General features: G+C 38.2%; 1 protein-coding gene across 5 annotated transcripts in view; it reads left to right on the top strand.

The window, feature by feature from the left end:
- Positions 1-11,780, top strand: part of DLG5 (discs large MAGUK scaffold protein 5) — a 97,075-nt gene that overhangs the window by 47,364 nt on the left and 37,931 nt on the right. For all 5 annotated transcript variants that reach the window (XM_063163873.1, XM_063163871.1, XM_063163872.1 and 2 more), the window contains exons 4-7: positions 4,722-4,865; positions 6,398-6,581; positions 9,815-10,074; positions 11,169-11,481. In XM_063163873.1, the coding sequence (XP_063019943.1) occupies positions 4,722-4,865; positions 6,398-6,581; positions 9,815-10,074; positions 11,169-11,481 (901 nt within the window). The remainder of the gene's footprint in view (positions 1-4,721; positions 4,866-6,397; positions 6,582-9,814; positions 10,075-11,168; positions 11,482-11,780) is intronic.

Genomic DNA, 11,780 nt, shown 5'->3' with positions numbered 1-11,780 from the left:
CAGAATACTTGGCTAGAGAACAGAAATGAGGAGAGGGAAAAAAATCTCAGCTATTCCTATGCTCCTGCAAAGAGAGAGGTTTGGATTTCTGCTGAGTGGAGTAAGTATTTTTTAGATCAGCTTTCTGGTATACATATGTTGGGGAACTTGTAGCAGAAATATGTTGAGAATAAGGAATTCTCCTCGATTGAACATGCTTGTTAAGTCATTTAACAGCCAGCAGGCTTGTCAAGCTCATTCTAATTTGGGGCCTGACGTTATGAGGAAGACAGTAGTCCAAGTATAAATTAATTATGAAGAAAGGTTTTTTTGGATAGGCAATATAATTATTTTATTTTGAATGGTTAAGGATCTGCTAATGTTTAAATATGTCTGGGTACACTGAGAACTTTTTGCCTGTATATGGTATAGAACCTTGGAAAAAAATTGTGTATCACTGAATCTGAAATAAGAGCAGAGAACAAATTTTCTGGGAGGTGTTGCCATCCTGTGTAACTTTTCTGTACCTTAATGTTGTTGCTGCTTGTTACTTAATCAGCTGTGTCTGTATGCGGTCAGGTGGTTAATTAGATTTTTTGTCTGTATGAGAAGGTTAAGATTTGAACCAGTGAACTGGCATAGAGAGAATCTGGAGGTTTTATAAACTCGATAGCTTCTTATCTTAATGCCCCCTTCCTCCCTCCTTAAGTTCTGAGGGCTCCTTTAAGAGCATCATCTTCTTTGTAGCCATCTCAAAGCATTGTGGGGATGGCAAAGGAAAAGATTGTCAAATGTCAACATCTTCTGCTCAGCTTCCAGTTAGTTAAATAGAAGGATTTCTTCTTTGAAGTTACTGGAGCTTAGGCATAGAGGATTTTATAGCTCACAATAATCGTCTGCATAATCCAGGATGCTATTAATAAAGTTCTGATGAGCTGTCCTCTAGCCTGCCCTAGTTTTCCTTTCTCAAATCAATCCTTTACTTTCAGTATAGGATTTGTATATTGTATAAAACATGAACGTTTACAGCTTCCAGAACAGCCCATCAAAGTAAACCTTGCATTTGGGCAGTCCCTGGACAGAGTATGTGTTAGATGGAGAATGCTGGCTTCCAAACAATCAAACATTTCAAGAGTGGGAAATGAATGAAGATTTTTATTGACTTACTTTTTCTTCAGTGTAAAAGCAACTACTGCTCCCACCTGCATACACATCTCTGTTTTTTGAAATCTTACTGGTATTTTGTTTACTTTTTGAATTCTTTCCTCTTACAAAATTAATCTTCATCCCTCCAGGAGTCCAAGCTCAGACTTGGTAAAATGTTAATACTGAAGTGTGAAAGCTGAGAGATGATGATGTGGGTGGTGACTTTTACTACCCTGGCTTTATTTTCCTGGCTGTGTGTGCTGCTGTAACTATGGCTGTACCAAACACAGGTGGTGCAGAGGCAGACCTTGGCACGTCACCTTGGATGCCTCACAATAGCTCACAGAACATTTGGGTCTGGACTGTGCTGGCTGAGGAGGTTGCAAAACAGAGAGCTGTTTTCCAAAGCAAATGTTGACTAAGTCTAGAGCAGTGGCAGAGGTGCCACAGCAGTGGATTGTGATGTGCTGAATCAGATCAGCATGTGCCATCCTGCTGGCCAGGAGTAGGATTGCTCACGCTGTGCCTGTGGATTGACAGTGACTGTGTGTGTGTATGTGTGCTGGAGATTAGGTGAAGGGTTGACCAAGTAATTTACCATGCTCAAGTTGCACTTTATAGACTTAAACCTGCTGTTATTACTCACATAATAGTAACAGTAGAAGAGAACCACAACACGAATAAATGCCCTGAAAATTGTGTTTCATAAGAGACTGTTTTTTGTGTTATCTGTAATAATTGTTGCAGTTACATTAGTAAATGATAACTCCTTAGAAGGTGTTAGGTAGGAGTGCCCACAGAATTGGACCTGTGGTTGGCATTAGCTTTTATGTGAGCATCAGTTATATGTAAATGTCAGTCTGGCTGTGGCCTTGTTTTACAGCCAGGGTAATTCCACTATAGCATGAAGGATTATGGGCCTTTGACACTAGCATTTTAAGTTTTGCTAATGTTTGAACAAGTACTTCCAAAGTAGTAACTGATACTTCTCCTTTATTGAAATTGTAGCTTTTAGTATTTTCTGGGGCATTTTAGCATAAAACTCTGGTGGTCTTGCTTAAACAAGAGTCAGCCACTACATGCAGTTGAATTGAGTGTTTTCTTGCAACAGTTTTGATTTTTGACTTCTCACCAATATTCCTTCTTCTCTTATTCCTGTTTTTCTTGCTGAGACATAAAGCCTTAGAACAGCAGTGTGGAACATATGGCCTAGGATATCCATGTGGTTTTTATTTCTTGTATGTGAGGTAGAATGCAGAATGTTGGTGGCATTGTTGGTCTTTCCTCGCTGTGTAGGTTGGCTAACTTGTGTAGTTACCTTTGTGGTCTGCATATGTTCATAGGTGGTTTGTTGGGTTTTTAATGTTGGTTTGGGTGTTGGTTGGTTGGTTTTGGTTGTGGATTTTTGTTTGGTTGGTTTTTTTTTAAAATAGTGTTAGTGTTACTTCAACAACATATAAAACACACATGATGGATGTTAGACTTGTAGAACAAGTTTCACCATAGCTTTCAGACTGGCCTAATAGTTTAATATGAACATCAACAGTTAATAGGTTGCAGTAAGCTTGATGTCACAGCTGAGAGTAAAACTGTACTCCAGTTAATGCTGTCATTTAAGACTGTGGTGGACAGATGGTATCTACTTTCAATAATTTCACCCTGAGGTCTAATTTAAATCAATAACTTGGGTTTTAATGATTCTGTCAAGGGTGTAAACATTTCAAATCAAGATTAACTTATGCTAACTACATCTGAATTTTAAAAGAATAACCCTTCACTAGTTGCAGTGATAAGTGTAATACTGTATGTGTAAGATACAGTTTTTGATACCCATCAAGAATGAATTTAAAAATACCATAAAAGACACCCCTGTAGGCAAGACTTGAACATTTGATTTATGTGATTTTGGATTTTAATTGTTGGTCAAGTTTTTAATCAAGGAGGGAGTTTTTGTTTTTTCTCCCCAGAAGCACTTCTCTAGAGAAAGGAGAAAAGGAGGAATTACATTCGAAGGCCTCAGTATTCAGCAACCCATATGCAGCTGAGTTGCCAAAAAGTACCTTATATCATACACACACTCCCAGAAAATCTGTGAACCAGATGTGGCTGGCATTTCTTTTTTTAGGTTTTAGTTTTTTATTATTATTATTTTTCTAACAACTGTTACCACTTCAGTAGTGCAAAACCATTTTCATTTTGATTCAATTGCCAGCTGCATTTCAGTTCCAGAATCCATGTTGCTGGTTTTTGTATGAGGCAAAGAAAATTCTGATTGCTTTTCAGGCTGTGCTTACAGAGAAGCCATTTGGAGGAGTCTGAGGTTTGAGGGAGGAAGAGTGATCTGTGCAGCAATGGAGCAAATCTGATATGAGAAAAAGCAGAGTTGAATTAGAAAGCAATTGTTTTCTTTTGGAGGCATTAGTTTCCTCTTTTGATGGTTTGCTTGGTTTTTTTTCTCATTGCCTGTGGGGTTATAAGAGACTCAGGAGATGATACAGGGACAGATGTCAGAAGCTTCATTTTGAAACTAGAAAATTCAATGGTGTGAAAAATCCTGTGACTGTACAGAGGAGGAACAATTCAATTCAGTCTCTTAGAAGCTTAGTGCTACAAAGCAAGAAGATATAATCCTGCTAATTTAGTTTCTAGCATATATACAAATCTAATTAATTCTAATCTACAAAAAAGGTATCATGTACAAGTACTGTACATTCTAGACATAATCTATGCTGTCAATTGCTTGACCATGTAGATTGTTTTAGAAAATTGCTCTCCCAATCATCCAAAAGAAATTTGAGTAAAAAAAATTATTTTGATAGATTTTGGCATTTATTTTGAAAAATGCTTGTCAGAGATTATATTGTGTTGGAGATTACTAATAACCCAAATTTTGTTCAAATAATTATCTTATAGAAATGTGTGGTAGACACTGACATGTTTTCCCATTATTTATCATAGCTTAAAATAATATGGTAGCACACAAACAGGTGTGTAATTCAGCACAATGACTTGGTCAAACTCTGCCAGCACAGATGTCTGTGTTTGATATTCCTTTGGAAGTCTTTGTCTCAAGTCTAACTGTCCTTCCTAGGGAGTTAAAGACAAGGTCCTCTAGATGCTGCCTTTGAGAAGCTTTGTTTAGCCCAGGCCTCCATTCACACCCAGCTGACTTTGGCAGCCTCTTCCAGCCCTGCCCTCACTGCGGGTCTGGGCTTTGTCACTGCCACTTGAATTTGGTGGCCCAGGAAAGCCAAGTGTGCCGTGATGAGCTCGTTCTTGTCATGTTCTGTGCTGGTGTTGCTGCTCAGAAGAGAGGAACATGCAGGTTCAGTATTTTTGGCCATGTTAGTGGTAATTAGACAGAATCATCCCATTATGGGATGTTACATTGCAATATAAAATTAATGTAAGTTCAACTCAGTGACTTTTTATTAGTAGCTGCATCTTAAAGGGAATTGGTCAGTATTTAAAATAACACATATTATAACCTAAGTGTCAACAGTTGTGTGATAACACTTCTATTGGATAATAATTTCCCAGGCTTTCCATTCACTTTGGTACCTGCTGTTTGATCCCATATTCTTTTTCTATGGTAGGCCTAGTCCAAAACCCAATCATGATTATGAAAGGCTGAAGATTCAGTGTATGAAGGCCATGTCAGACCTACAGTCTCTGCAGAATCAGCATACCAAGACACTGAAAAGGTGTGAAGAAGCAGCAAAAGAGGCAGATTTTTATCAGTAAGTATTAGTAAAGCTGTTCAAGGTAAGAGTTTACCAGTCTGTGCCCTATCAAACAGTATTAGAATGTGGTAATCAATTTTTTTTAATCCTGTTTTTCCACTTAAATTGCAAGATAGATAAAATCCATAAGATAAAACATTTCTGGCCTGTTTGAAATGATCAAGTATGGCCTGCCTGTTTTAGGAGTTTGAGATAGGATCTCCAGTGTGTTCATGGGATCAAAAAAGGAAGCCTGATTACTGATTTGAAGTTGCAATCTAACAGTTTTACTGTCAAGCTAGAGAGCAGAATATAATCCAAGAGAATGGAATTTCTTACTCTCTTTTAATACATCGTGGTAGTTCTTGTGACAATCTGTGTAAGTTATAACACAGGTTTAATTCAGCTGTTCTTTTCTCCTGCAGTAGTTGTTAAACCTTTGTGTTCTTTTAAAAAAAATGTTTGCCTTCTAAAGACTTTATCATTTGCACTGCAATCTGAATGACAGCAGGTTAGTAATCTGCATGCAAAGATGACATTTGCTTGATTGTGGGAATATAATTGGGAATATAATTTGTGAAAATGCTTTTCTTTTTAGCAGGGTGTTCTAATTTTAAGGAAAATTTTTTAATGCTTTGGTCATTCTATGCAGGGAGCATTAGTACTTCATTTCATGAGAAAGAAATGCAACATATCTTAGAACACAAATTTTTATATATAAATACATATTTAAATATGTAAATACCAGCAAGTATGAGAGTTTAAGTGGAATCATTCTGTTTCAACAATAGAAATACTTGTCAGTATTCAAAACTTAAGTTTTGATCTGTAGTAGTAAAATAGATTCAGTTGACTTATCTGCTGTTTTTCAGCATTGCTTTAGTATAATTTTAGGCTTGCAGCTTGCATTTTAATCTGGATGATAGCCTCCTCATGTGGCTCTCAGCTGTTTAAGTGAGAGGGTATTTATTTCAATAATTATAGCTGCCATAATGAACTTTGGAGGAAATTTTTATCTTGAGTGTAGTTGAAACACACACACTATGGTTTTCTTGGTTGTGGGGTTTTTTTGATAACTTAATGGTTTTTATGTTTTTGAAACAGTAGCACACAAGGAGATTTTTGTCATTTTCATCTGTGCTTTGTTTAGCTGCTGTTCAGCTGAGGAGCTCAAGACAAAGTGGAAATGAGTGGTGGGATAATGGCTATTATCTCAAGAATCATCATATTATGACATTTGTGTTTGTCTGCCTGCTTTTAATGGCTATGAAATGGCACTGACAGGTGGCATAAATCCATCATCTCTTCTGATGAGGTTTAAGGGTGCTGTGTATGTCTGTGTATTTTCACACTTAAGCCCCTGTTGGTTTCTGGTTTTGGTTGTTTTTTCTTTTTTTTTTTTTTTCCCTGGTGCTTGGAATACACAAATATGCAGAACTGAGTTAGTTTGACCTGCTTTCTTGGTAGGAAACTCATGCTTGAAATGAATTCCTCCAGGACTTTGTCCTTGCAAGCTGGCCTCTCAGAGTGTTTTTTGTGTGCCCTGACAGCACGCTGCACAGCCGGCTGCTGAGCGACCAGTCCCAGCTGAAGGAGGACATGGACACCCTGAAGAGGAAGAACACGCAGCTGGTGAGGGAGCACAACCACCTGCAGCAGTCCTGTGAGGAGATGAAGAGGCTGCACGATGAGGATCAGAAGGAGATAACAGACCTGCGCAGCCAGCAGCAGCAGGTGAGCCACGGCCTGTGCTGGAAGAGATCTTGGCTTCTTCCTGCCACAGAGAAGTGGGCTTGTGCAGCATTGCTGCCTTTAGAGTGTCTTAATGGGTCCCAAACAGCCTCCTTGCCTTGTACAGTATTGGGGAGATAATGACATTTTGATTACTAATTAATATTCTTTGTTTAACTGGAAAAAAAAAAAAAGTGTATTTAAATGCAGAGATGAAAAAGTGTACATGAAGATGGTATTTGCATGATTTTTTTTTTAATGGGTAGAAAGGCATCAGAAACCTAACTGGAAGTTGCAAAGTGATTAAAAAGATTACTGTTTTCCTAAGGTATTTTTATGGGAGCAGGGTTTACTTTAAACTTGCATGCAATGTTTGTTGTTGATTTTTTGGGAAGAATCGCAAAAAGTTGATTCATGTTTTTGAACTTGAAACAAAAAGAGACAAAATTTTCAGGACTGGAAGAGTTGGACATTTCAGATATTTGTATCACACACTGTTTCCAGGTCAGTGTTGTTCACATATTCTAGAAATTTAAAAAACAGTAATGTTAAGGAGCAACTGGTTGTATCAGGTCCACTGTTACCTAGGAAAAAGTCTGTTCATTTAGTTAGAATTGTTACAGTAGCATGTGGAATGGTTAAACAGAGTATCTGGGTTCGCTGTGTGTAGGCTCAATCACAGGGCAAACTTGCAAGTCAAACATTAGGCTTCAGAAGCAAAATCTATGCAAGCCAAAATAATTATTTGCTAGGGCAGGAGGGGCAAAGGTCAAAGCAAGCTGGATGTGCTGAATGGTACTTTAGGAGGTGCTTGAAGATGTGCAAGGAGGAGTGAAGATAGGTTCTTCCTTTTTATCCATTTTTCTAACACTGGCTTTTGAGTTGTGGTGTGAAACTGTTTAGTGGATCGGTTCAGAAGATAGCAGAAATTATTTACTGTGTCATCCTGGGCAAATAGCATAATTAGTCTGTGCCTCAGTTTCCCAGTCTGCAAAGTAAGGATGCAAAACCTCTGAGAGAAGGCTGTTCTTCTTTGCCATTCTGTCCTGAAGCTTGGAATTATGTGGAAGCACAGAAGGAGGCTGATGTATCATTGTCAGGGTTGATTTAAAGAAATCCAGTCTTATGTCAACATCATGATTAAACCTTTAAAGAAAATGATGTATGTGACTCTTAGTGGGAAAATCGTCTAACTCCATTTCTCAGCTTGTCAGAGTGATTCATGGTGTCTTGAAGGGGTGCCAAAGTCTTATCTTGTCCCTGTAATTTCTCATATGAATTAGTCTAACTCTCTGTTGATCCCTCTGATGTGTTGTTTCATTGTTAGGCCATAACAAAATGCATCTTGGTGGCCTCAGAGAGCACAAGCTTTTGATCAAATTACTCTTTGTGTGGGATTGTCATGGATTTGCTGTGTAGCAGCTGACCAGCTTAAGTTTCTGCTGCTCACATATGGAGTTTCATGTTGCCATGGCTGTGTTCCTTGGGCCAGCTGGGACTATTTACTTTCTTTCACTGGGATTTTGAATGGGAGATGTTTATTGCACTGGTGTCTCCATCTTCCTTTGGTAGGTCTGGGTTAGCAAGTTTATGCTGAATTCCATCAAATTTCTTGTGTATTGAGTCTTCTTTAATTATTTAGTGTGTTTTCAACATAAAGACATTCTATATATGCTTTGGACAGTGAAAAGTGGTTTATTTGAATTGCTAAATAATTTGTTGCCAAAGCTGTTCGTAAACTCATTTGGGAAGTAGTCTTGAGGAAAATGGCTTTCTTGGGTTTAAGTCTATGTATTTGCGTTTTACATATGCCTACAGTTTACCACGTGTTCAGCTTATCTGAAGTGGTTCACTGAAGCATGCTGGCTAATCATGTGTCCAGCTCTGTGTGGCTTGTGCTGCTGAATCCATTGAGGATTTTGATATGTGTGGAAATAGCCCAAGTGCAGTCTTGTTCCAGGGCCACTTTTATATATCCTGGCTAGTTAAAGGAGACCAGTGTCAGGCTGCAGAACTTTTGTTCTGTTATCTTGCCTGTGTAGCCAAGTGGTTTATTAGCAGTGACAGTTGTTAGCCTTCACCTCTGGGCAGTGAAGAGTGGGCAGGCTCTTGCTCTCCCCTTCCCTTCTCGTCTGCAGGCATCCAGGTTCCTCCGTGTTCAGGAACTGGTCCTTATTCAAATATAAGTTACAAAAGATGAGGAGCCCATTTGTGCAGCATAGCTGCTGCATGTTGGGTTTCAAATTTTTACAGTGCTCATGTTTTCTTCTGTCTTCCTTCTAGTTCTTCAATCCTATTTTATTTTCAGATAGTTAGGGATACCTCTGTAGGCTAATTGTCAGTATTATATAATTCTTGGCACCTCTCTATATAGAGTATTCCTGTTTCTTCGCACTGCTCCATCAGGGCCAGATTTCAATTTAAAAGACAAAACCAGAAAAAAGAAGCATAGAACAACAACAAAAAAGCTTACTGCTTTATTTCAGGCATATTTTTTGCCTTTTGAGAATGAACAAGAACTAGATTTGCTGACACTCATTAGGACTTTATGTTGCTGCTGGTCATGTATCATCAGTGTTGCAGTTTACAGAAAGATTCCTACGTTGATGTAAATTAATTTAAAACTAAGATTCAGGTCAGGCTTTATTCATGTTTAAATGGATTTTTCTCTTCCTGTTCATCTTTTATGTATGCTTTTTGAAACCCAGACCTCTGTGGGAAGTTCTCAGATGAAATATTGTATGAATATTAAAATAATATGCCCGAGTGTATAACATATTTTGGGTAGATCTTATTTTCATTATGCTTTTAATTATTTAATTAAGTCAGAGGGTACAGGCAACCTATCATGAATGCCACCTCGTGGGCATCTCCTGAATTGCCACTGTCATCTTGGTGATCAAGTAGTGATTGCCTCTTGTTAAAACTACAAGTTCTTCAAAAACAACTTGGTTTTAATAGGTGTTCATAACAATTGCCATAAGAGAGATTTTCATACACTTGTGCTCTTGTGATAAAGCAGATGTTTAACTCAACAGAAAGCAGATGTAATAATGCTTAGAATAACAGTGGCACTTGAAAGAAGTTCAGTATTTCCTTAGTCATTAAAAAATAAAAGGTTACTGAAATTGGTCTATATATTTTTGTTCTAATTCTGTTTCTTATGTATACATTCTAAATCAAATTTCTTGAACTGATTAGCAGTAAAGGTTATGGATTCCTGGCATTTTTTTAAGGTTATGAAGCAAAATGGATCATCAGAGATACTGAATAAACTTTACGACACGGCCATGGACAAGCTGGAGGGCGTGAAGAAGGACTACGACGCCCTGAGGAAACGGTACAACGAGAAGATCGCGAGCCACAACACGGACCTGAGCCGCCTGGAGCAGGCTGAGGAGGAGAACCGGCGTCTGCAGAAACAGATTGACATGCTCATGAAGCAAAGGGACACAGCAATTCATTTCCAGCAGCAATATTCATCCTCTCTTAGGAGGTATAACTGAATTTTCATACCTTTGACTTATCAATGCTAATGTAGCATCTTACTTCCGTTGTGCTAGAATCATAAATACCTTTCTAATATTTTTTCTAAAATTTTCCTCTAGTGTATGTAATCTTGCTGTGATAAGTAAGCATGTGTATTTATATAAAATTTTCTGGAAGATTCTAGAATGTGTGATGGGGTTGCTAATTTGGAGAATTGGTGGAGAAATTTTCTTACGAAAAGGGTTTCCTATTTACAGTTTTGGAATTTTATGAGGAATTTTAACCATTGTTTAGCCTGTGTGAGGAAGGCATACTCTACTTTTCAACCTATGTTTATTTTTAGTTGTAGATACATGAGTCAAATATAACCAGAACTTTGTTAAACCTCAGGCTTTGTTCTAAACAAATTCTTTAACTCATGGCAAGCCTGTGTATATATGTCCTTATTTAAATACTAAAAGCAAATCAATAATTTCTACAGATGTTTCACAAATGAAGATCATCTCAAGCCTAAGTTAACTTTTCATGGTGTTAGAATTGCAGACTGTGGAGGACTGTGAGACAGGGCTTTAGGGAGGAGCAGAGTTCTCTGGCTGCAGGTGTTTGGGAGTCTTGCTTCACTGAGAAGATGCTACTATGAGCAGCACACATGTTAAAATACAAGGGCACAGACACTCATAGCACACTTACCCCCACTCTGCTCCTTGGTGCCAAGCCTGCACAGTTAACCATATGGGGTGGGAAGGACATCAGCACGCGTGAGGACTGCAGAGAGCATCCATGGGTGTGTTAGGAATGGTTTCATTGACTATTAGGGGTGATACACAACTCCCACAGACCAAAGCCAAAAATGGTTTTCTCCACTTTCGTAAATGGTTCCTTATAATTGTTACAGTTCAGTCCTTAAATAGGTTCTGTACTATTCCTTAAGGTTCGCTAACATTCCTAAAGCAGTGGTTATTTTGCAGCATAGAGAATACATTTTCTAACAAATCCTCTGGCATTATGTTTTATCCATGGATACATGTGGTTACCCAGCCAAATCCTTAATGTATGAAAATGAGTAAGAAGTGTCTTACTGATGTTTCTGCTTGTTTTCAGGTTTGAATCAGTACAGCAGGAACTAAGCAATGCCACAGCACAGAACAAAGAGTTGCAGAGAGAGATGGAGAGATTACAGTCAGAGGTGACAAGGTTCAAAACAATGCAGCTGAAAGCAGCCAAGGATGCAGAAAAATACAAGGAAGAGAGGGATTCAGTTTTCAATGAGTACCGCCTCATCATGAGTGAGAGGGATCAAGTAATCAAAGAGGTAGATAAGCTGCAAACAGAACTGGAGCTTGCTGAGTCCAAGCTGAAGAACACTTCTTCTGAGAAGCGAGTGGCCAGTGAAGAGATGGAAGCTTTGAGACAGGTACTAAGCTATTGTCTTAGTGGGGAAGGGAAATGGGTGTATGCTGTTGATGCTGGAACCAGGAATGTATAACTGATTAATGGAAAACAGGATCCACTGCAAAGAGGGAATTGTGTTCTGATGTTTTCCTATACAATACCTTTTTACTGTCAATTTCCATGTTTGAACAGAGTACCTGCCTGCTGAAATTTCCTATACACTTAATTCTGTCCTGCATATTATAAATCTTTTCCTTTGCTATGTTAGTCTTTTAAATCTTCTTAAGTAATACTTTCTATAATAATATAGCTCTGAATGTC

Source organism: Melospiza melodia, chromosome 9, assembly GCF_035770615.1.
Source record: "Melospiza melodia melodia isolate bMelMel2 chromosome 9, bMelMel2.pri, whole genome shotgun sequence".
NCBI lineage: Eukaryota > Metazoa > Chordata > Aves > Passeriformes > Passerellidae > Melospiza > Melospiza melodia.
Note: the sequence above shows the minus strand (reverse complement) of the source record. Positions and strands in the feature narration are given on the sequence as shown.